The sequence below is a fragment of the Prunus mume genome, linkage group LG3 (assembly GCF_029339155.1).
Source record: "Prunus mume cultivar Tortuosa linkage group LG3, ASM2933915v1, whole genome shotgun sequence".
Classification (NCBI taxonomy): domain Eukaryota; kingdom Viridiplantae; phylum Streptophyta; class Magnoliopsida; order Rosales; family Rosaceae; genus Prunus; species Prunus mume.
In genome coordinates, this window is record NC_142700.1 from 10817764 (window position 1) to 10842343 (window position 24580).

Below are 24580 nucleotides of genomic sequence, written 5' to 3' on the forward strand. Positions count from 1 at the left end.
TATACAGCGCCAACTATTACGTTACGTTCAGCTCAAACATTAGATTAATAAAGAAAAAACAGGAAGGGGTGGTTAAAGCTCAGATGAGCTCGCACAGTATCATATGAATCAATTCATGCATATTGGAATATATGGAAGTAGACATGATTCATTATTGTTACAAGAACTTGAAATGATCTGGAATTTGTTCATAACTTCATATTGATTATTGAACATCAAATTTGCTTATAAATTTGAGATTATTTTCCTAGTAGAGTCAAGCCATGTTACACATTTCAGCAGTAAATACCAAATCCAGAGGAAAAGAAACTCATAAGTCGTAACACTACGAATATCATAAGCAGCTGAGGACATCTGTAAGTTTTGAAGCTGCAGCTATGCCACTAACTATAGCACCTTCAACATCTGGATTAACACAGAAATCACCACAGATGGCAAGCCTCTTGTTCTTATCCCAAAGGCATTTCTCCTCTCTGGCTATGCTTGTAGCTGGAAAAGCAGCTCCCCTGTCAACAAAATCCAAAGGTATCGCATAGCTTTAATTCATTGCAGAGTATCAAGGATGAATTCAATACTTTTTTTTTTTTTTTTTTTTTCTAGACAATGATTTTGAGATTACACCTTCCCACAATTATTTCAGATCCACAACTACCAAGTTTTTTCAAAATTTTAGTGGACTTTTTACTAATACAAGAGGAAATAATAATAACTATACATACTACACCTTCTATTGACAAACTGATGCAAAACCCTTTTTGAACCTATAACATTTCATTTCACAGCTATTTTTAGGCTTGGAAAACATTCAAAGGTATATGTTCTGTGGCTTGGGCTCACACATTGTCCACAGATCATAAGAAGTGAAATTAATGGCTTCAGCCTGAAATGAAGGTAATATTTGACCTGGATTATCTTTTCTGACCTACTAATCTAAGAGTCTCCCTTATTGAACTGATTGGCCTGAGCTCAAACAGTCCTTTTATTGCTGGCCAAAAAAGTCCTTTTATTTATGTTTTTCTATCTGATCCGACAACTAGCACTAAAACATTGAGCTCCAGAATGTACTGACCATCTATGAGCTTTCTTGAAAAGGGGCTGTGAGATATTAAGTCCCATGCTTTGTAATTCTTGGAAGAGTTCTTCAGCCACTTTTGTCAATGTTGCATTTGAAGGTTTCTGAAGTCCAGTTTGAGCAATTATAGTCTCAGCATACTCCATTGTTGAATGCAAAACCCATCGCTCACTTAAAAAAGAAAGAAAGCAATGGATGTTAGTTACATGATAAACACAATGAAAACAAAAACTAAAAACAAACTAGGTGGATGGTTATATTCCATGAGTACCTAGAGGTGGAACGGCCAGGCTTGCTGCTGTCACAATGAGCCCAGCTTAGAACTTCAGAATTTTTTATTGAGAAGCCTTTAAAGGGTATCTGAATCAGAGATAAGGCCCCGGGGTCAGCCCAGGTAAACCTCAAATGGAGTATAAAAAGTGTTCAAATTAAAAATGTGACATAAAAGGTTGTGGGGGATACACTAAGCCCAAACCCAGCATCCCAAGAGAAGAGAAAAGATGATGAACCAAATAGAATTTATGAGTCCAGAAAGTTTTCAGATGACTATATAGCTTTAAGGAATGCCATAATAAATATCTTACTGATGACAGAGGCTCTGCAAATGCTATCATGAGAGCAAAGCACGGGCGGACAGGAATATCATTCAACTTAACCGCCATTTCTGGAACTAAATTTAAATCTGCAGTGCACAGATTGCAAAATGATTAGGATTGCGGTGCTTTGTATGCTATTGCTATTCTTTAGCAACAACAAAAGTGGGCATGCTTATGGGTGTATTAATAAAGTGGTCAAGTTCCAAGTAAATGATCAGAAAGTAGGAGGCTTTATTTGATCCAATCACACACTGTAAGCATTCCAAATATTATTCTATGTAACCCTACTCAAGTATCCTTTCTTCCATGGTGAGAGTTCAATTGCTTTTGGGGAAGGAAGGAAGTTATGTGTTATAGTGGTACAAATATGTATTTGCTGCTAGATGATGGTTGTAGCATCCACTTAAATTACTAGTCAAGAGGACAAGATCAGCAATATGACCCAACAATAAGACAAAGCATGCATAAAATAAACCATCAAAAGTGATAATCTTACCAAGAACTGCCCCTTAAGAAACAGTTCTTCGTCATGAAAAGAAACATAGCTTTTTAAACAGACAAAACACTGCAGGAATTTTTCTATGCATGTTTTCAATAAAAAGAACTTGAAGGACTGCATTCATTACCAAGAGGTGGTGGTCTCCCTGTAACACTTGTAAACCTGGGCGAAACAATGTTTTTGTCTGTTGCAACTACTCCCTTAAACTGGCCAAGATTTTGCCCATCTAAACCAATCAATGACCACAAATTCTCATCCTCTAGCCATTCCAATCTCCCAACACTCACTCCAAACTTACTTTCCACTCCTAAGGACAAATACAGTGCAAAATAAGCAATTTTGCAAGTACATATTTAACCCTGAATGGAAATCATGCCAACAGAAAATTAGTAGAATTAGAATTTAGAACATACCAGGCTCGTGGCACAATGCTCTACATACAGAGTTCATGCCTGGGATACCCACATATCTCTTACTTCTTAATCCTTCCTAAATGAAATTGATATTCAGATTGGCTGAAATGACATGTCTCGACTATAAAATGGAGGATACAGCTGGGAACATACATTTAAGAAAGGCTCAGCAGAAGAAACAATGGCAACAACAATAACAATTTCGATTATTATATGGCCAAGTAACATAAAAGAACATCACAGAGCATAACACCAAAAAGTCATATTACTGCGGTTTGGAACCAACTCATCACAACCATACTTTTTTTTTTTTTTTTGAAAAGAAACTTAACACAACAATACTAGAAAAACAAACCAATTCATCAAACATAGCAACTGATCCAGGGCAAGGAAGGGGGGGAAGGGGATTAATGATTTTAGTCAAGTTGAAACATAGATATCACTATAACCATGAGCCAACCTATTTCACAACCATTATAAAACAATGTTGTTGATTAAAAGGTACTTGCAAACCTGTTCTAGGTCCACAAATTTGTTGGAAACACGATCAAAACACCCAAATTTCTCTCTCCAGCAAGCAACAAGACCCTTTGCTTCCCATTCACGAACAAGACCCAGAACCTCAGTGTTGTTGGCATTGAAAAACGGAGCACCATGGTCAAACAATAGCTCCTTCCCATCTTCAGCAACTTCTCTATATGAATTGGAAATGGATATCATAACTAAGTTTTTAGTAATTGAAAAGAAAAAGAAACTCATTTTGAACAACTTGTTCCCACATTCAATATATTTGCAAATGAAATTCCAAATAACTTCAAAATCAAAGGCCTTTTTCCTTAAGGAAATGGTAAATGTACTAAGTGGTCATATCAGTTTGTAAATGATCACCTGATATGGCCTTTCTAAATAAGCAATCGTATCAGTTTGAAAACAGTTTCTCTAAAACTTTTTTTTCTCAGGTCATATCAGTTGGTAAAAGGGCCGTAAACCGATATGGCATTTCCAAATAAGCAGTCATATCAATTTGAAACAACTTCTATAAAACTTTCTCTTTTTTTCTTTTTTTCTTTCTGAGAATTTAGTAAAACTCTATGGCTATTTCCCTAATCAAAGAGAGAACAAAGTCCAATCACATACATTCAATTTAAAGTTCAAGGTTGTTAACTAGCATCTTGTAGCACCTCAATCTTTTTCTTTTGGACTGCTTACAATCAACAACCCGTGAACTTATTCAGTGTGCCCAAATATTCTCATTAACCAAACAGAGGATAATCAGGAAAACCCATTTCTGATAATCAATTGAACATTTGAGTCCTCACCCCTCAACCAAATCAAAACTTTAAAAGTGAAAATGAATGTCAAACAAGAAAAAGTACCTTCTTTGAGACATGCGGCCACCAGGGCCTCTGGCAGACTCGAACAATGTCACAGATACTCCATTTCTGGCAAGATTTGATGCACAGACTGCTCCTGAAACTGTGTTAAATTTAAAGAAAAATGTACTGATCAGATAAGTTTTTTTGATAAAGGAAAACAAAATACAAATTAAGGGAATGCCAAATGGGTTTTGATGCTTTACTTCCACTTCCCACCACAGCAACCTTAGTGCTATTCATAATCATATGTTCTTTCTTCTTTTGTTGTGCTCTTTCCTCACCACCGTCTGCTCAGTGTGTATGAGAAGAGAAAGACAGAGAGATAGTCAATAAGCTTTCGGGTGAATAACCCTCATCCCGGCAGAAGAGGTAGTTGGTAGTAGTTAATGGAAAATGTAGGGCCGATTGGGTTGGATTCTGCTGCACCACTGAAGATTCAAACTTGATCTTAAGGCCGTATATAGGTGGGGAGGACTAAATATAGCCTCTGAAAAATGATTTTTATTAAAAATAGTGTCGGGCTATATTTTAACAGTCTTAGCTAGGGGTGGACATCTTAAACCGAAATATCAAACTGTATTCATACCATTTCATTTGATACCGATAGATATTCAAGATGCACTGCATCTGCACTCAATCGAGTATGGTATGGTAGCGATATCAAGATCTTGATACGGCCAATAACGCATCTGCATCGAATAGACTCTATTGAAATATAAATTTTTTTCATTCTCTCGCTCTCGTCTCTCGCTTGCCTTTCAATTTCTCAAACGCTTTTGTCATTTATGTTTGGATTGTGTTTGTATTTTTGTAAGCCATAAGGCATAAGTTTAACTCTTTTGGTTTGTAAGCCATAATGCATGAGTTTTAACCATTTGGATTTGATGAATATGTTGATGGATAAATATTGATTTGGTTGATTTGGATATTGAATATGTTGATTAGGATTTGGATATTGAATATGTTAATGGATATTGAATATGTTAATGGATATTGAATATTGAAAATGTTGATGGATATTGAATATGTTGAATCTTTGAATTTGTAACTTAGGCATCACTTATTTTGGTGTTGAATATTGAATTAGTTCATTTTTTAGTTGTATCATTTTGGTACCGAAATGGTACCGATATCGCATCGATATCGATTTGTACGATGCACGGTGCATCAATTTTGCAAACCATAATACCGCACTGCACTATACCGATTCAAATTTTCGGTATCGAGCTCAATATCGCACTGCATCGCGCCCACCCCTAGTCTTAGCAATAGTAAAGAGCTAAATGTAATATTTTAATAATTTTTAATATATTATGTTAATTAATTAATTAATTAATTAAACTACTATTTATAAAAAAAACAACTTAAAAATTCATTAATTTTTTTTAAATATTAATTTAAAAACAACAGCTTAAACATTAATTTAGAAACAACAACTTAACAATTAAAAATAAGGGAGTTTCACTAAAATACCCAAAATGGGGGTTGAATTTATAAAAAAACTCAAGCACTATTTAAACATATAAACACACCCAAAATCCATCATTACACACACTCAAAACCCATTTATAAACACACCCAAAAAGTTGACTTTGGCGTTGATTTTGGGTGTGTTTCTATGTTTAAATAGTGCTTGAGTTTTTTTTATAAATACATGTCTAGGATTGGGTTTATTTATAAATTTGTATAAAAATAATCATCATCTTCTACTAGTATGTAAATTATGTAAAGGATGAAATTGAGGAAGAATAATATGTAAAACAATGAAGATGTTGTGAGAAATTATGTAAGAATGAGGTAAGAGTTGTTCCAAACCCTTGATTTGCAACGATTTTTTAATCAATGGTCACAAATGACCTAGTTGATATAGGGAAAAAAAAGCAGATGGGTCCATCCAATTATTTAGTCCAGACTAGCCAAAGGGCCACATGTGGCCTGATTTTTAGGAATTTGCCCTTTGTGTGTCCTTCTCTCTTTTTTTTTTTTTTTTTTAGCCTTTTGTGTAGCCCACTATCGGAGATAAGTTTTGAGAATTCTGGGTTATATTTGATGATATAGCCCTCACTTGGAGATGGCATAACATGCCTGAAAGAGGTTCAAATGCCCCACCCATTAATAAAAATATAGGCCTGAATGAGCAGCCTAAGATTCTACCAATAAAATCACGTGCCATCTTTAAATCTTTTAATAGGAAAAAAAAAATACAAATGACAAATATGAGTTAGGTCAGTTAGTCAAATAGAAAAAAAAAAACATTATTGATTCCAAAAGTTGAATCTAACAAGATACAATCGTACAATAATAATCACCCGAAACACACAAAATGTAATATAATATGTCTTTATTATAATTTTAAAAGCAAATGGTCCATAGGATGGGTAAAGTTTTAGAAGAGAGATTAAACCATAGTGATACCCTAGATTAAAAAATTGTTAAAACAACAATTCTCTTTATGCTTTATGGTTTGACAATTTTGACGTTACTTTTAGAGCACCTTCATGTTAGAATTTAACTATTCAACTTACTTGGCAATTTGACATTTTCGTGTAGAATTTAATTTTAGGTAGGGTAGGCTTATCTTGATGTCCCACATTCTTAATATCCTTTTGGACTTTGGATTTTGGTGGACTTAGTCCCCTTGCTGTATCTCCATAAAATACGTCTGAGACCAGTGCAAGAGTAGATGCCAAGATCCTTCTCAAAACCCATTAAACCAAACAGGGTTGTGGTAATTTCTCCTCCAAAATTTAGTAAATCAAATCCACTGAGAATGAATGCATCTTTGCTACTTTTGGTGACTAAATTTATAGAATGGAGTAGATGGCATTGAATTGAAACTAAAGTTTCTAATTAATACTTTTTCGATTATCTCGGTTCTTCTCTTGAAAATAAACTAAGTTTTGACATTTTTAATAAACTTCTTTCCCTTTCACGCGCATGCAGAGACAACGATGCTAGAAAATAAACTTCAAGCTCTAATGAAAACACATAACAAGGCATATATTTTAAAACACAAAGAACATAAAAGCAACAAAAGACAGTTTAATAACCACAACAAACAAGAAAATAGAGTAAAATTCAAGAGTTGCATGCATACATTAGGAGGGCCATAAGAGTTTCAAGTCTTCATTATCTTGGTTCTTCTGTTATGTGAAAAATAAACCCTAATTTCGACATTCATCGTTCTTCCCCCCAACCCCCTCCTCTCTACAAAACAAGCAAGCCAAGGTCCATGTCGTAATTCAAAGTCGCTGAAATGTGAACTTAATAGCTTTTGAAGAAAGAGAATCCAAAGTCTTCAACATGTAAAACCCTTTGATCAAGAAATTAAGAAAGAAGGAAAAAAAGGTCTCCCATGAACCCACCACTAGGATATATTTATTTATTTATTATTATATTATGCTTTTAGTTGGGACTGTAATGAGTTGGTGGCTGTACGGACAATACATTCTTTACGCAGCAGCTCATCTTACGCACTCAATAATTTCATCAGCATCATCGGGCAGCCAGGACTTTTGTAGGACAAGACGACGATGGAATGGAAGTGTGAAACCGCTGAATAAGTAGGGTCCACTAAGACGTGGTTGAGCCAACAATCCGTCACTTTATTTATTTATTTATTTAAATAATATTTTTCTCTAATTTAATATAAATTATGAAAATAAAAATTCGAACTCGAATACAAAGTGAAAAGCGCATTCGTTTTAACCAACTTTGCTCTTATATGCATACTAATTTGCTTTGATAATTCAAATATTAAACCAGTTGTTTTAATTAAGTTAAGAGTGGGGTTTTTCTTTCACGTCAAACAGACATGTTCTCGAATTGTGAGTTTTTACTACACATTCAAATAAGAAGAAACTTGATTAATTTTGTTCGAACTAGATAATATAAAAATCTTATGTCTAAAAAAAAAAACTGCAAGATATATAATCTTTAATTACTATTATTCTAATATAAATATTGCAAAATGTTAGTGAGTTTTTATTTATTTATACAAATAATATTATACTTTAATCTAATCTATACTACGATGAGAGAGATTCGAACTCGAATGCAAAATGAGAAGCACATCCGCTATGACTAACTTAGCTAAGCCCATGCCTAGATTAGTGAGTTTTTATTTGCTTCATGCATTTCTTATATGCAAGTAAATTGTGAAAAGTATTGTTTAGAAACAAAAGAGTAAATTATAAGGAGAAGTTTATAGGACACCTAAATCAAATTTAAAGGTAGGAAGAGCTGAAAGATGCACGGAGTTAAATTGATGAACCAAACTAGTAAGCATCTGCTATAAATTTTGCCTCATGAAAAGTAAGTTGATGAATGAGAAATGCGGAGTCAAATTCTACTAATGAGAAATCCTATAATTTTGACAAATGAAGATAATGAGCAAATAAGTCGTAAACTCAAGTCGCTTTAATTAGTCAAATTCTATGAATGAGAAATGCTATAATTTTGACAAATGAAGATAATGAGCAAATAAGTCGTAAACTCAAGTCGTTTTACCTATTATGAATATTACGCCAGTTGACTAGAGCAATGAACCGCTTGTTAGTACCTAAGTTCAAATTATCTTCTTGGTAATCTGAAGATAAAAAAAAAAAAAGGCAATAGGATACTAGATATTCTTATAAATATTAATAGAAAAAGCAAAAGAACAGCAGAAACTTGAAGAAAACTCCATATTTATTAACACGTGTAAGCAGCACCAAGTGACGACTGGGTCTTGGATGACACTTGAATCTGACTTTTGACAATTTCCATTCTACTGTGTACAAGTAACTGCGATACGCGCCACTTCTTCTATTTGATTTCATGTTCAATTCGTAAATAAAACACACCCCACACCCAAATTTAAGCATTATTATTTTGGTGGCTGCCTTTGGGTCGGTTTTTGAAGTCACTCTATCAGGAAGAAAGAAAATTCAAAGGGGCGTACGCAACCAATATAGACTTCGCCGAGACTGACTACCTTCCCAATCACATTTTCACATTAATTCACAAAACCCAACTATTGCTTCCTATTTCTAATCTCTTCTATTGTCTTCTCCAAAGACCAAAGGCCATAGTTATCTTCACCGGCAACAAGCCAAGAACCTCCCTTTCTTTCTTTCTCTGAGCGCCTGAGGTGATTTTCTCTTCTGGGTCTTTTTCAATCTTCCATCTTTTTATTTTCTGAATCATTTTTTCTGTCACCTTTTGATTTCTTGAAGTTGGGTTTGCCTGAATAAGTCTCTAATTTACATAGATGATGTTTTTTCTTTGTTAAACCTTTCTTAACTCTCCTGTTCACCTGTTTGTTTTGCATTTTGGTTAAACTTTAGTTATGTTAAAGTTGACACCTTTTTAGTAAACTGGTGGATTCACAACCAGATTGGAATAGCCCACATGATGAGTGTTCTTCATTTGGATCTTCTTAGTTAAATATCATCATCAAGCAGCCAGATTAGCTGCATATTTGTTTATAGTTTTGGTTGTTTCCAAAGAAAAAAAAGAATTTCGGAGTCAATGCATGCTTGATTCGGTGTTGTATTGTACTGGACTACAAATAATTAGCAGGAGTTGAAGAAAATTAATTCTATTCTATTCCGGACCTGTCAACTTCCAAGTTGTCTAGACAGACAATTGTCAGAGGTTGAAGGGTAAATGGCTTTTTGAAACATTAGTTATGAATTTGTGAGTCACATTTTAATCTAGTTTTTGGCATATTTTATTGCTATGTGATGTCATACTTAATCTGAATGAATGGATGAAATCTAGTTGGGATACAAGGACAATTCTTTCTGTTACATAGAATTTATTAGTTCATTCTTCATGAAGTTTTTGAATTAGTTCCCGATTTGGAGCCGTTGGATACATTCTTGAAAGTTTACATCTTACTCAAATCCTTTGATATTGCATTTCCATACAATTGTGCTTCTGGATAATAGTGTTCTTACATTGGTTGGCAGGTCTTGAAGTGTTCATACAGTTATGAGTTGTTTTTCCTTCTTACGTAGAGGGGTGAACTCATCAAGAAAACCCGGTTCTGATGTTGATAAAGGTAGGCTGCAACGCTGATCATAGTAATGATAGCGGAGCTTCATAATTTTCTGGAAAGATTATTTTCCTACAAAATACTTATATATTTTTTATCAGTAGTAGAGGATCCAAAATTCTTCCCAAATTTTATTCACCAAATGATGCGGAAAATGACATGACAAGAAGATCTTAGTTGTGAAAAATAGATGAGATCAAGGGACAAACCAATTATGAACAAGATGAAATGTTACCACATCAGTTGGTATCCATAATTTTGTAATTTATTGTGGTGTCTGTAGCATTACTCTTATGAGATTATTGTTTCATTGACAAGCTCATATCCTAAGATAAGACACTTTTCTTATTCCCCACCCATAAGTTTCTTAGTAAGTTTTCTCTGCAAACAGAACTCTCTGGCATTTCTGATGTTAAACTATACACTTACAAAGAGATGAAAATCGCAACTGAAGATTTTAGTCCAGCCAATAAGATCGGGGAAGGTGGTTTTGGTTCTGTCTATAAGGTATATTCAGATTTACTGTCTTAATATATGTTTTATACACCTGTGGTGCATTGATCTCAATTGAAATATTATTTCTCCCAGGACCTTGTGAATGACACCTATTTTAATTGCTATTGTGAATCATCAGGGACAACTTAAAGATGGAAAAATGGCTGCTATTAAAGTTCTTTCAGCTGAATCAAAACAAGGGGTGAAGGAGTTTTTGACAGAGATTGACGTGATCTCAAAAATAGAGCATGAAAATCTAGTTAAGCTCTACGGCTGTTGTGTTGACGAAAACCAAAGAATTTTGGTCTACAACTACCTTGAGAATAATAGTCTTGCACAAACTCTTATTGGTAATTACCTAGCTTTGTTCTTGAATTGAAATTTCTTGCTGGTGTCTACAAGTGAGTGAGTTAATGCGTGTGCATGTGAAATTTGCGAATGTGTTACCTAATGTGCTTGGGTATGACAAAGGAGAAGTTCTCATGCAAATAGCTGTCATGAATAAATTTAAGTATATAGTTCTGTATTCTTGCCTTATACATTATGAGTTGTGCGATTTCTGTTATCTTAGATCCTGTGGTCTATTTCCATTAGAATTTATTCAGTCCTTTTCTGAGATCAATTTTTCTATTCTTGAAACTTATGTTCTTAAACTGTTTCGTTTCAGGTGGGGCTCACAGTAATATCCAGTTCAGTTGGCGAACTCGTCGTGAAATATGCATCGGGATTGCATGTGGTCTTGCCTTCCTTCATGAGGAAGTACGTCCACATATTATTCACAGGGATATCAAAGCAAGCAATATTCTCCTAGATAGAGACCTAATGCCTAAAATTTCAGATTTTGGTCTTGCGAAGCTTATTCCACCCAACATGACCCATGTTAGCACCCGTGTGGCAGGAACAATGTAAGCTGTGATGATCTCTTTCCTTTTAAAATCGGGAATTGAAATTCAAATCTATTTTTAGTTCCAAACTAGAGCTACAATATTTTTCCTCAGAGAGACAAAATTCACATTGAGAAGAAATAGTTGAAAACAGTATTAATTTTTATCATGCAAATCATATGCATATGCTCTTAAATTTATCATTTAGTTCTTAGAATATCCTTCTTGGATGAGCTCTTAGTATTAATTTTTATGTTCAATGTATGAATAATGCTCTCTTTTCTTTCTCCATTTAAATCTTCCTTTGGATGTCTGTCTATATCTTTGTTGATGTATCGTAATCCAAGCATTTACTGTCTTGTAATTACATCTATATTTCTGGTTTTAGAGGTTATTTGGCACCAGAGTATGCAATACGAGGGCAATTGACAAGGAAAGCAGATATTTATAGCTTTGGGGTGCTCCTTGTGGAAATAGTCAGTGGAAGATGTAATACAAATACACGACTACCAATTGACGAACAGTATCTGCTTGAAAGGGTATTAATTTCAGATTTATTCTGTCCTTACAAGCTTTTTCTTTCAATTTGTTTAAATGAAAAACATTGGATGGCAATTGCATGTGTCATGTGATTTTGGTAGATGCAGTTTTGCTTTCATATTTCCTGGTTACAAGACCTTTTGTTTCTTAATTCGTTAAAGTAAATGATAGAGTCAAGGAGAAAAATCATTATGGCTTAAGTGATCACAGTAATTTGGGTACTGCTAAACTCCTGTTGGTATTTAAAAGAAAAAATAATTGGTCTTTGACATGCTGCACATAAACTGATAAGGCTTTTGAAGTTTGCAACCTTGTTTCCCATCAATTCGTTTGTTGCTGGACAATTTTGGACAGATATTGTTTTTACAAATTTGTGTGAGTTGTGTGTTATAACAGCTTCCTTCATAGCCATGTTGGCTTGTATTACCAAAGTGCAGGTGTGCAAGACACGGTGATGAGGGAAAAGGCTGAATTTTTATTGAAATGCTACTCATTGTTTTAGTCATTGATTCATTTATGTCATAACGACTTCGCCTAAAAATATGTTTGATTATTTGTTTTATATTGAATTCTACACTGCAGATAACCAATCAATTATTGTAGGCATAGGCACTATTAATTACTAGTGCATTCTTGTGTTGCAGACATGGCAAGTCTATGAGCGGAGGGAGCTTGTTGGACTGGTAGACACATCATTGAACGGTGATTTTGATGCCGAGGAAGCTTGTAGGTTTTTAAAGATTGGCCTCCTCTGCACCCAAGACACTCCGAAGCTCAGGCCGTCCATGTCATCCGTGGTCAAGATGCTAAGAGGTGAGAAGGCTGTTGACGATAATAAGATAACAAAGCCAGGGTTAATATCTGATTTCATGGATCTCAAAGTAAGACCCCCTCAGAATACCAAGCCTGGTGACACAATGACTACTACGTGTACCTATAATGCGTCCCCTGGTTCAGACAGCCAGGACAATTCAACCTTGTCATTAGAAACCTCAGCTGCTGCTACTTCCACCTTCATTTCAACCATGTCATCAGAAACCTCAGCTGGTAATACTATGAGCTTCACCTTCGGCACCGTATGATATGACCTCACAAAATTTGTGGATTTAATTTATTTTTATCCCATTTAGGTTTTTGGGGCCTGCTGTCTTTATGTAAATTGTATATTGTGTTTCTTTCTCTTTATTTTTTTTTCAGCTAGACCCTTCTAGTCGGAGGTACTCTTTGTAAACGGATCAAGGTTTGGTAATTCAAAGATTTTGATGATTTTATTTTTCCTTGCTTTCTCCTACTCCACGCACAAACACACAACATGCAAGTGGAATGAAATTATCTCAAGCTTGTGTTCTATAATCTGGTAGAGTCTGTATTTGTATTATATACTATGACATATTTCTTGGTATTGTTTATCATGTTAGATCCGTCTCACGCCATGACGTATCTTGACTTGACAATAGATTATAAGCGAGTAATCTTCTCTTACTACCAAGTTTGACATGTATTAATCAATTCATGTCCGAAAATGATGTGATGTATCTTGACCAAGGTCTTAAATATCGATACTTTCGGAAATATCAATGGTTCAAAAACACGGAAATATCGATGGAAATATCGGGAAAATATCGATATCGATAAAAATTAAATAAAAATCATGGAAATTGTGATAAATACATGGAAAATTTTAATGAAACTTTAGAAGAAGTTTATTTAGTCAATCATCTATTATTTTGACACAAAAAATTGGAAGGAAATGCATTGCATAGTGGGTTTGAGTGATTTAAGTTGATTATACTGCGAGCTAACAAACTCTGTGACTTAGAAAATTTGGAGTAATTAATGAAAGATAATTAAACATCCCTTAGTAATTTATTTATCATTTTTTAGTAAAATATTTTACACTTTATAAAATTGCATGATAAGATACATGAGTAACCTTATTTCACTGGACATGGTACACGTTGTTATATTTATTATTTTATGAAAAATTGAAAAATAATTATAGATGTAAACCAACTTGATTTGTCATCAAAATTAGGCACTTTACCATGCTTAAAAAATAATAGTGAAGATTGAAAATGAACTAAGAACATAAATAAATTTATCTAAGGAAGAATTAAATAGGAAATAAAGAAAATGATTATAGAGATTTAAGTGATTAAGCAACAATTTATTTCATGTTATTTACTGGACATGGTACGTATTCTTATATTTATTGTTTAATCAAAAATGGAAAAATAATTAAAGATGTAAACCAATTTGATTTTTCATGAAAATTAGGCACTTTACCATGCTTAAAAAATAATTGTGAAGATTGAAAATTAACTAAGAACATAAATAAATTTATCTAAGGAAGAATTAAATAGTAAATAATGAAAATGATTATAGAAATTTAAGTAATTAAGCAACAATTTGAAGGAGAATTTAGTCATGTAAGTACTTATAATGAATAATAAAATAATCAATAACATTAAATGGATTAAATAGAAAAGAAATAAATTATATTAAGTAATTAAGTAACTGATCAACAATATAAAACAATAAATAATTATGTTAACTTCTATTTTGAAAAACAGCTCGCAAGTATTATATATACTAGATTCCTAGTTTATAATCACAAAGTTATGAGCAGCATGATGGTGAAGTGACTGTAAATTCCGAAGTCGAGAGGGGGTTCAAACCTCATTGTGTGCAAGAGCGTGAGTGAGTTTAAATTGTTTAATTTTTGAAAGTCTCGCAAGTATTATATATACTAGATTCCATAGTTTATAATCACAAAGTCATGAGCAGCGTGGTGTTTAAGTGACTGCAAAAATTCAGAGTGGATCTTGAGTGATTGGATTATAAGCAAGTAATTTTCTCTTCATATAGTTTGACATGCATTAACCAAATCATGTACAAGTATGATGTTCATCTTTTAGAACCGCATCGCATTCCGAATTTGATGAAATATAATGAATTTGTTGACTCTGTAATAGATTACAAATTGTGTCTGAATGTGCGGTATTGATTCATTTGCAATTTAGCGACAATATCTATGATTTAATTTAATTTGGTTAGAGTTCTATAACTATAAACATATGAACAAAAACAAGGGAACAATCTGCCAAACAAAATTCCCCAATTACATAGGACCAGAATCAACCTGTTTATGTCTAAGAATTCCATTAATAAATTCCCTTTCACATCACATTCTTCTAATGTTGACAATAAAAGTAAAGTATTAAAGTAATAAGTAGATGGTAGGTGTGTGACATTATTATTTTTTGAATAGAAAATTGTCAAAGAAACATGAAGTGGTTGTAAGTACTAAAAACCCAACTAAGCAAACATAATGAGGGCAAAAAAAAAAGAAGAAGGAGGAATGAAAAAACACGGTTGTCAAGTGGGTCCTACTGGGTCATAATTATGCCAAAAAAACAAAGGTAACAAAGTGACAAATGTGACACAAGTGTAGCAGTCTCCTATCCTCTCTTCTTCCTGTGCAAGCCCAAGGCCCCCTTCTTCACCCCCTCTCTCTTCTTCCTTTCTACACCTTTTTTAAACTTTTCAAACTCTCTTTTTCACGAGCAATGCCTGTAAAAAGTTAGGGTTTTTATTTCTCTCTCTCCCCTCCCCAAATCCTCTTCCTCCGAATCCCCTAGAGCTTACTCCTTTAAGGCTTTAACTCTCTCCTCTCCACTGTCGGTGCTTCAACTGTCTCTCTCTCTCTCTCTCTCTCTCTCTCTCTAGGGTTTCCGCCATAACCGGGATTGCAGGTCATCTTCATCTGCTCCGTTTAATTTGTTTTGGAGGAGACTGACATAGCCAGGCTACCATTATTGGTCTGGGAGTTGGGACTACTTGTGGGTTTCGTTTCATAGACACTTAGACATTCGCGTCAGAAAAGCTAGAGAGACATTATTTCAAAAAAGCGGAATATTTGCGAATTTTGTATCTGTTCTTTTTAGCTTTTGTGCGTGTTTTTGCTGCTTTTTGGAAGCTTGCATGTGAAGCAATACGAGAGTTGAATGAAAGCAGAACGTGATCCAATTTACTAGTTGGTTTGTGGGAGGTTGGGGCTTCTAGATCCTGCTCTAAATCCGTGAATTTGAGCTGCATCTATTTTCTCCTTTTCAGCTTGGTATTTTATCAGATAAAGCTTTGTACTTGCTCTTTGTTCTTATGTTCTATGGACTTCATTGATGATTTAGCATCACAGAGTTTGAGTTGTTGCCAATTTCGGATTCAAATTGATGGTTATAGGTAGCAGGGTTTATTTTGAACAGTAATCTGCTTCTCAGCTAATCTCATACGCCCATAGTTGTATTTATGGAGGACATAGGACTTTTTAAACAAGGTTGGAAATGGCTGCTATCACACAAGCACGTTTACTCGCGATCTCGAACAGCGATCAGTGGATTTAGAGATAAAATGGGGATGTTCATAGAGCGGCATTGGCCGATGGTGTGCAGTGGGTGCACCAAGACGGGGAGGCTGTTGCTCTTGTTGTTGATTTATTGGCGGGACTGTGTTGTAAGAGGTTTTCAATCCTTTCTTGGGTTGGGTTCTGCGGCTTTGCTCCTTATAATGTGGAGTTGCTTTCTCAGTTTGACTTCCATTTCTTGCTTGATATATGTACTTCTTAGTATGGTATGTTCCCTTCTCATTTTTTAAAAACTCTTCAGCATTTTAATTGTTGCCTTTTGCCAATGCGTTGTCTTCTAATTTTTTTTTTCTTAATTCATTGAATTTCATTATATAGATGGAAATTTATGATTGGGTCGTACAACATGAAATTTGTAGATGTGTGACAGCATCAGAGAGAATTATGATTCCTTTCAAAGTCCTAATCCGTTTAAGGATTTAATGACCATTTTCTTATAAGGGTATTTTAGGAGTGATGTCTTTTAGATGGACAATCTATGATGTAACATATGGCTCATAGTTGGCAAATGAGAAAGCAATGGTTGATCCAACTTTTGGAGCGTGATCTGTGTGGATCCTTTAAATAGTGTTTGGGTCTCAAAAGAAAGCCATTTTTTCCCCTCTATTTTAAAAATCAGTTTGTAACATCATATGTGAATAATATTTTAATTTTCATTATGTGGAATATTTTTTTTTTGGTGGTAATTTTATCGTATGTTGTTTTTTCATTTGAAGTATGTGGAATAATTTCACTGAAGTCAGCATTGTCAACTATGAGTTTATTCACCGTTAAGTCATAGTAAGAGTGGTTCTCTTTGAAGTGTGAGTATAACTATGGTTACGTTTGTGCTCTATAGCCTATGGTTGTCACTGCAATTACACATCTGCAAATTTACATAGTTCCAAGCACCATTTATTAAAAAACCTTAATGGTTATTCAGAGGAGTGGACAGTGTTCACATAGGATAGATAAGGTTTTCCGTAGAGGGGTTTTAGGAGTGGAAAAAGTGTTGGCATAGGATAGACTAGGAAACTGGGGGATGTTTGCTCATGAAGTAAGCTAGGCCAGGACAGGATAATGTAAAGGTTTTAGGAATCCCAATTGAAAGGGTTGAGGGTTTGCTCATATGCAGAAGCTTGCATGTTAAGGTTAAAGAATTCAGGTTTCGTGGTCTACCTGGGACCAAATATTTCAAGTTTTAGGTTATCTTATTGAAGACTTAGTAGAAATTACTTAAGTTGCGAAATTAGGGCCTTCTGGTGGGAAAATAAACAGAAGAAAGGCCAGTCCTGTTATATTTGTGAAAAGACTGCAGTGGAATTAAGATTATTTCTAGAAGATTTTTAGACTTGAAAGAGTTGTGTTTAGCAGCTATGTTTCTAGAAGCTTTTCAAACTTAAGAGGCCAATGCCACACCCCACTTTGGATAACAGCATAAATAGGAATTGTTTATTAGATATGTTCTGTGAATTTGTGGAACCTTCGTAGCTTTCTTGTCTTGGCATTACTTATACAAGGTGGCTTAATTTAGAATAATGGATAGCTATGAGGTGACATCTGTGGAGTATTTGTAACTCCAACAATACAAATACATATTGGTATATAAACTTAAATGAGTATATACATTGCTAGCTACAGAACAAAGATTTGAAAAACTACCACTTATGGTTGGGCCCAATATTTCAGGGAGCTGCTGGAGCTGCTGTTCAGTACTTGGGTTACACTCCAGGACTTTTTATAGTAGGGCTCTTTGCTATTCTGATTTTATGGATGTATGCTAACTTTTGGATAACAGGAACATTATTTATAGTTGGAGGTACGCCTGCTTTCTTGACCTTGAATTTAAAATTCAGTAACATGATGCAGATATGTTATTCTTTTGAATGTCATCTGTTCCCTCATTGTTCTTGCTTTACCGATGTTGCTATTTTATTTATACTGTATGAAACGTACAAGGGTGCATATCTACCACTCATTGGCTTATGTGCATGAATGTGTACCTAAAATGAAAGTGATGAACACACACAGTTCTGGCTGTCTAGAGTTGACTGTAGTAGTTTTGCAGGAATCTTTTGGAATGATTTCACATTCACAACATGATATCTAGGAAATAATGAAATAACTGAAGATATAATTTTAGCCTTCTGAATGCATCAACATAGAAGACTTGTAATTTAACCAAATAAACACCGTATCACAAAAGATTTGAAAAACATGTCTTTAAGTTCGACTATAAGTGTCCTCATGTTCATTTGGGTACGTGCCATTAATCCTGCATTACCTTGGGTATTTCATCAAAGCGGTCTTAGTATTAAACAATCTGTTGCGAAAATTCCAAGAGTTCTGCATTTAGAGGTCTTATATATGGATCAGCATTCTGACATATTTTGGCTTTTCTATTGATGTTTAAAATACTTAAGTCTTGTTTCAAATCAAATGCAGGTTATTTGTTCTCCTTAAATCATGCACGGTTGGTGGTCTTGATGGCAACTATATATGCTATTTATTGTGTCAAAGTTCAAGTTGGGTGGCATGGTGTTATTCTCTCAATAAACCTTGCATTCTTCTCTAATGATGCATTAAATTATATGTTTCAATGGTGTGATAATGTGAGTGAAAGCACACACTTTGAAGAGCAGAAGCAATCAGAAGAAGTTATTGAAGATGACTTTTCTGGGGAGTGTGAATACTCTATTCCTACTGAGGAATCTGAAAAGGTGCACTCATGTAAATCATCAAGCAAGCCAGTTACTTCAGCTGTTATTGATGTTCCGAAAGAGTCTTCCCCTAGTACAGTGGCCAAAGAGGAAATAAATTCAGCTGTTGAGATGAAAAAAATATTAGACAGTATTGATCATTATGAAGCACTGGGATTTCCTCGCCACAAAAAAATTGATGCTGCAATTTTGAAAAAGGAATACCGGAAGAAGGTGGATATTATATTTCCTTTCTTCTTGAGGGGTTGAATTCACCAGTGGGAGTTCTCTCTTTTTTTCTCATTCTAAGTACTACTTTTGAAATGATTTATTTAAGGGAGAGGTGCTTTATTGTATTTGACTAAAAAGGAGTAGCATTAGTGACTAAATACAATTTATAAGAATCTGATATGCAACGAGTTATACTATGTGTGTGTTATGTATATTGCATCGGACAATTAAACACGATTCCATGTGATTAACAGTCTTGATTGATAGTTTACTTCTTTACTAATACTGAGCCTTTAGATCTCTCACTACAATGAAGATTAGAACACTCTAAAGTGTTCTATTCCTAACCGCTTGTTGGGATCTAATGATGCAGGATTGGTTACTTACTCTGTATGTGCCTTTTGTGTGTATATATATTATAACTCATTCTATTTAGAAGTTTACTATCTCCCCTCTTACCCCTTTTATTACTTGTTTATCCTTTGTATAGGCCATGCTTGTGCATCCAGATAAAAACATGGGAAGTGCACTAGCCAGTGAATCGTTTAAGAAACTTCAATGTGCATATGAGGTAATTATACACAAAGCACTGTTTTTTTAGTTGTGTGATTATCCCATAATGCATGTCTGAGACTCTGAAATGAGAATTATAGTTATTGTGTATACACTACTCACAATGGAATACATTTTTAGGTTCTATCTGATTCCACAAAGAAGCGAGACTATGATGAGCAGTTGCGGAAGGAAGAATCCAAGACTAAGAGTGTGTGCCAGAAGTCCCATGGTACTTCACATCAGGTGAGCTATGTTCTGTGTTTATTGATTTAATTGGTAGGTTACCTGATTGCCATTTTGATGGAGGTCATCAATAACTATAGAAAAGAGAGCAGAGATGTAAAGGATATGATATGTTTGTGTTATGCCAGGAATTGCAAATTCAAAATATATTAATTACATATTCTAGGGTGAGTAATTTCCTGCTCATATCAACTATGCTAATATTCTCCCAAGGAAAAGTTTGAGGTCGATTTTGCCCTTGGCAGAAAAAAAGAAGGAAGAAACTTAATTGTTGCTTAGCATGTGTGTGGCTACACTTCCTAGTTTGTTTTTGAAAGTTGGGAGCCATCTTCATTGTGCAGGATGATGTCTTGTTGTTGATGAAGAGTATGAAAAAAAGTATCATGACTTCATTGTGACTTTGAGTAGAAAAACTTATCTTTTCTTATTGCAGTCTGCATTTTATTCACGTATCTTTTTTCCTAATGATTTTAACTGCAGAAATCTGTTTTTCCTTGGTTCGTTTCTCTCTGAATTAATTTACTGATGCTCATATATAACCCCTACTTAAAATTGCATTAACATACTTCTACTTAAGCAGGATGGTCCAGATTATTGTTCTGAAGAGTCGAGACGTATACAGTGCACTAAGTGTGGAAATTCGCATATATGGGTATGCACCAACAGAAGTAAGGCCAAGGCTAGATGGTGCCAGGTCAGACATTGCTCTCTATCATTAGTATCTTTTTAATTATTATCAAACTGTTGAAGCCTTCTCTCTCTCATTTTTGCACTTCAGTCTTTTGTGCCTCTGATTTCTGTTTTGGCATTAGGATTGCTGTCAATATCACCAAGCAAAGGATGGAGATGGATGGGTTGAGTACAAAGGATCTCTAGTCTTTAATAGGCATCATAAGGTAATTTCTATAGTATTTTCTTTTTATTTTTCAGAATTTATTTACTATACCTTGAGAATTTTTAAACTTCTCAAATATCAAGACGTAATGAATTTTTTGTTATCCTATGCAAATAGTTCTGATGTCCTCACTTGTATTTATCAATGTAAAAAAAAGAAAAGAATTTTCCCATGAAAGGTGTAAATTGCTTGATGGAATGTTTGGCTGCAAAATTTGCTATATAAATTAAGGGATGCAGGAAATTCTTTGAGAGGTAATTAGAAGGAAGTATGATATTCAAATGCTGCATTGTTGCTGTGTAATATAACATTGATATACATGATTTGTTAAATTGAATCATGATCAATTGCCGCCTTTGCCGGAATGTTCATATAAGCATCCCTTATAATATTTGTTGGCTCTTTGGTTTCTTGTCTTTTAGGTGGAAATACCACGAGCCTTTGTTTGTGCTGAGAGCAAAATCTTTGATGTGTCAGAATGGGCTATTTGTCAGGTACTGTTTGAATAAAAAATCTATCTAAGTTATGAAAATTTGTCTTCTTCTTACACTATTTGTGCATGTTCTGCCTTGCATACTTTCTAGATGTGGATTATGGAAAATGACATGAATCAGGCGAATCATCTCTAGCATCCTTATTTAAAAACTTGATCTGGAAAGTAGTCTAATTTGAGTAGATCAGTGTTCAAATGTCAGATATCATGCTGAAAACACCATGTTATAGAGACTTAGAGAATATGTGCTCTTGATCCATTATTATGGTGTTGGTTCGTGTAGATTTACCTTTTGCCAGGGGGAAAAAGGTTTGGTATCTCACAGCTTCAACTTATACCATGTAGGGAATGGCATGCAGGCCCAACACCCATAGGCCTAGCTTCCATGTAAACATGGTTGGTTCGGAGAAAACTCAGAGATCGAACTCAAGTAGGTTCCCGTGGGATTTGGATGCTGAAATGATGGATGAAGATGAAGAAGAATTTGAGGTGTGGCTTCAGCAAGCTCTGGCGTCTGGCCTCTTTTGTGAGTCCTCTAAACGCCGAAAGAGCTGGAGTCCATTCAAGTTGCCCCAAAGGGTGAAGAGGCAATCGCGAAGAACATCGTGCTGAATAGCTCAAGAAGGCTAGCTAAGCCAGAAGATCTGCTGCCTATCCCAAGAAAAAGCAAATGATTTTTTTCTGGAAGAAAGGTAGTTGGGATTGTCAAGATACTGATTGATAGATTGCTTGTATCACCAAACAAAGGTTGGTGCTTAACAAAGATGACAAGGAAATGGTTTGATCTCTTGAAAATTAAGATCAGAGATCAACAACTTTGTATCACCACCAAAAGGGGTAGGGCCCAGGTTTCAGTCATAAGAGCCCAGATTTTTGTTGCTCTTGTTGCACATTTAACCCGTCTTATGACGTCAGTTAATCTCAATGTCCTACCTGAATGATTCAGTACAAGGTGAAAATCCACCACGAACTGTTCCTTTTTTTTGTACATATTTATCTTGTCAATAAAATTTCTCCTTTGTCCTGCCAACTTGGCATGTTACTTGTTTGGTAATTACAGAAAAAACCCAATTGTGGATGTGTGCATACAAGAGGAAATTGCGCATTTGATGATTCTATTTGAATCCTGAAAGTCGTTCTTTCTATTTACTCCAAAAAAATTGTCAACATGACTTCACTTTAGCTCCACCCTTCAAATGAAATGCAAGGTTGGGTACGTTCTATACAAAAAGTTTTTCTTGGCAAATTTCTCACTTTCGAAAAGAAATTGTTGACAAAATATTGCCTTTTTTTAATAGTCATCCATATGTCTGAAAACGATGCAGACTGTGTTAGCAATGCTGGAACTCACAAAATGAAGTATTTGCAGAACTAGTACACACAATAATTTGCTAGAGGCAACCCACGCTCCATTTCTTTCGTATAAGAGCAGTTCCATCCATGAGCTGAGCCCAAGGCTGGGGGGGGGAAAAAAGAAGAAGCTGTTTTCAGCGGTGAGCCCGGGTGGGTCCCACGAACTTGGTCTGCCCAGGCCGTTCACTGAGGTCCAAAACGTAAGGAGTGACGCCATGCTTGACGTCGCCGACGTCGCAATGCACGCGCCAATGGTAAAAAATTTAAACCGGCGTCGATGCCACGACATAGGCTCCAACGGTTGGAAGCCACGTGTCACGCCTCAGCTCTTATTTGCTTCTCCAATCCTCATCCAACGGCGTTTTCCAAAGAATAAAATTATGAAGAAAAAAAATCGAAATTTAAAAAAAAAATACTGAATTTTTTTAATTTTTTTTCTATAAATACCTATAAATACCCTTCACTTTCAACACCAATCCTCATACATTTTATTATACTTCTACTATTACTCAACATTTTATTCACTCTTTACTCAACATTTTCCTCTCTTTCACCTTGTATTTTTATACCATTATTTTTATGGCTTCTTCTATCGAAACCGGAGGGTCGTGAAGCATCATGGAAGATGTTTCTTTGTGTGAGGCTTGGTTCCAAGTTTGTTATTGTCCCGTGACAGGCAATGAGATGAAATTTTTTCATATGTGGAAAAAAATTCATGCCGTATTTTGCGAAAAAATTCCGGGGTTGACTCGTACGGAAATGACATTGTCGAGTAGGTGGAAAATTCTCAACAAAGAGTCGGCAAAATGGAGAGATGCCTTGGCAAAAGCGATGAACAACTATAGAAGCGGGGAAAATCGTACTAACGAGGTAAGTATTTTGTAATTTTCGTTTTATTAAGTTTAATGTCCTATTATATATATGTTGTTAATATTGATTGCATTTTCAATATTTTGTTAATATTTCTTGCATTATAAATATTTTGTTAATATTTCTTGCATTTTCAATATGTTGTTAATATTTCTTGCATTTTCAATATGTTGTTAATATTTCTTGCATCTCCAATTGTTTCTTCATATTTCTTGCACTTCCAACTTATTTGTAAGGTTAATTGCATTTCCATTATTTTTTTTTTGTTACTTGCATATCCAATATATTTTAAATATTTCTTGCATTTCTATTTTTTTGTTACATAGATGATTCAAGCACAGATGTGGTTCAGTGCAACCGGGGGTGGCAAAAAAAGTTTCAACCATCATGAATGTTGGGAGGTGGTGAAATATTGAAAACGCTTCATAGTTATTCCCACGGGTCCAGCCGTTGTGTTAAACGAGACGTCACTTTGTGATTTAACGACATCGGATTCACCTCTGGATTCCCCTATGAGTGAAGACTCACCCATCCAAAAGGAGCCGAGGCCCATTGGCCGAAAGGCTGCGAAGACAAAGAAAGCAGGTAATTCAAGCAATAATAATTCAAAGTTTTTTGAGGAAATTGCAAGGCAGAACGCCATAAGAATTGAAATGGAGTAGAAACGCCAAGATATGTAGGTGGCAATTCAAGCCGAGTGTGCACGAGAAAAAGAGTATTTGCGCAAAAAAGATATGGAGAAGACGGATCAGGAAACCATGGCGATGGATACAAGCCATATGTCCCTTGAAACAAAACAATATTGGAAGCTAGAACGAAGAGATGTTGTGAGAAGAAGACTTTTCCAGGATGATGGGCCTAGCAACACAGATTGGTTAAATGATCAAAACCATTAAATTAGTTGGCATACCTTTTATGTATTTT

General features: G+C 34.9%; 3 protein-coding genes across 5 annotated transcripts; 2 read left to right on the forward strand and 1 right to left on the reverse strand.

The window, feature by feature from the left end:
* Nucleotides 1-173: 173 nt before the first annotated feature.
* Nucleotides 174-4405, reverse strand: LOC103325871 (FAD/NAD(P)-binding oxidoreductase family protein). Its single transcript, XM_008228062.3, has 9 exons — nt 4160-4405; nt 3957-4056; nt 3094-3274; nt 2581-2656; nt 2295-2474; nt 1657-1754; nt 1344-1432; nt 1070-1243; nt 174-506 (listed from the first exon to the last, which is right to left on the reverse strand). Exons 1-9 carry the CDS (start codon nt 4200-4202, stop codon nt 335-337), a joined length of 1113 nt encoding a protein of 370 aa, XP_008226284.2. The 5' UTR covers nt 4203-4405; the 3' UTR covers nt 174-334.
* Nucleotides 4406-8843: 4438 nt separating this feature from the next.
* On the forward strand, nt 8844-13192 carry LOC103325870 (Protein kinase superfamily protein). Of its 2 annotated transcripts, XM_008228061.3 has the most exons (7): nt 8844-9087; nt 9911-10002; nt 10388-10503; nt 10631-10841; nt 11159-11396; nt 11764-11914; nt 12560-13192. In XM_008228061.3, exons 2-7 carry the CDS (start codon nt 9933-9935, stop codon nt 12995-12997), a joined length of 1224 nt encoding a protein of 407 aa, XP_008226283.2. In that variant the 5' UTR covers nt 8844-9087; nt 9911-9932; the 3' UTR covers nt 12998-13192. The 2 variants fall into 2 exon arrangements, with proteins under 2 accessions (XP_008226283.2, XP_088905350.1); XM_089049224.1 differs by lacking the exon at nt 10388-10503 and having other exon boundaries at nt 8949-9087.
* A 2178-nt stretch (nt 13193-15370) lies between these two features.
* LOC103325869 (uncharacterized) lies at nt 15371-22475 on the forward strand. Of its 2 annotated transcripts, none has more exons than XM_008228059.3 (9): nt 15371-16544; nt 18007-18136; nt 18763-19250; nt 19738-19818; nt 19941-20045; nt 20626-20739; nt 20858-20941; nt 21363-21434; nt 21779-22475. In XM_008228059.3, the coding sequence occupies exons 1-9, from the start codon at nt 16224-16226 to the stop codon at nt 22043-22045; spliced, it is 1662 nt and encodes a 553-aa protein (XP_008226281.1). In that variant the 5' UTR covers nt 15371-16223; the 3' UTR covers nt 22046-22475. The 2 variants fall into 2 exon arrangements, with proteins under 2 accessions (XP_008226281.1, XP_008226282.1); XM_008228060.3 differs by having other exon boundaries at nt 21717-21965.
* The last annotated feature ends 2105 nt before the right edge of the window (nt 22476-24580 follow it).

What these genes read in the sequence shown, in the direction of transcription:
- LOC103325871 (XM_008228062.3), bottom strand. Translation starts at nt 4,202, where the DNA reads ATGATTATGAATAGCACTAAGGTTGCTGTGGTGGGAAGTGGAA. An exon ending in AATTTGTGGACCTAGAACAG is followed by an intron (nt 2,657 to 3,093) that starts GTTTGCAAGTAC and finishes AATTTCATTTAG; the next exon opens with GAAGGATTAAGAAGTAAGAG. An exon ending in TTCAAGAAAGCTCATAGATG is followed by an intron (nt 507 to 1,069) that starts GTCAGTACATTC and finishes TTTTGTTGACAG; the next exon opens with GGGAGCTGCTTTTCCAGCTA.
- LOC103325870 (XM_008228061.3), top strand. Translation starts at nt 9,933, where the DNA reads ATGAGTTGTTTTTCCTTCTTACGTAGAGGGGTGAACTCATCAAGAAAA. An exon ending in TCTTGCACAAACTCTTATTG is followed by an intron (nt 10,842 to 11,158) that starts GTAATTACCTAG and finishes GTTTCGTTTCAG; the next exon opens with GTGGGGCTCACAGTAATATC. An exon ending in AACAGTATCTGCTTGAAAGG is followed by an intron (nt 11,915 to 12,559) that starts GTATTAATTTCA and finishes CTTGTGTTGCAG; the next exon opens with ACATGGCAAGTCTATGAGCG.
- LOC103325869 (XM_008228059.3), top strand. Translation starts at nt 16,224, where the DNA reads ATGGAGGACATAGGACTTTTTAAACAAGGTTGGAAATGGCTGCTATCA. An exon ending in TATATGTACTTCTTAGTATG is followed by an intron (nt 16,545 to 18,006) that starts GTATGTTCCCTT and finishes CCAATATTTCAG; the next exon opens with GGAGCTGCTGGAGCTGCTGT. An exon ending in CAGAATGGGCTATTTGTCAG is followed by an intron (nt 21,435 to 21,778) that starts GTACTGTTTGAA and finishes TATACCATGTAG; the next exon opens with GGAATGGCATGCAGGCCCAA.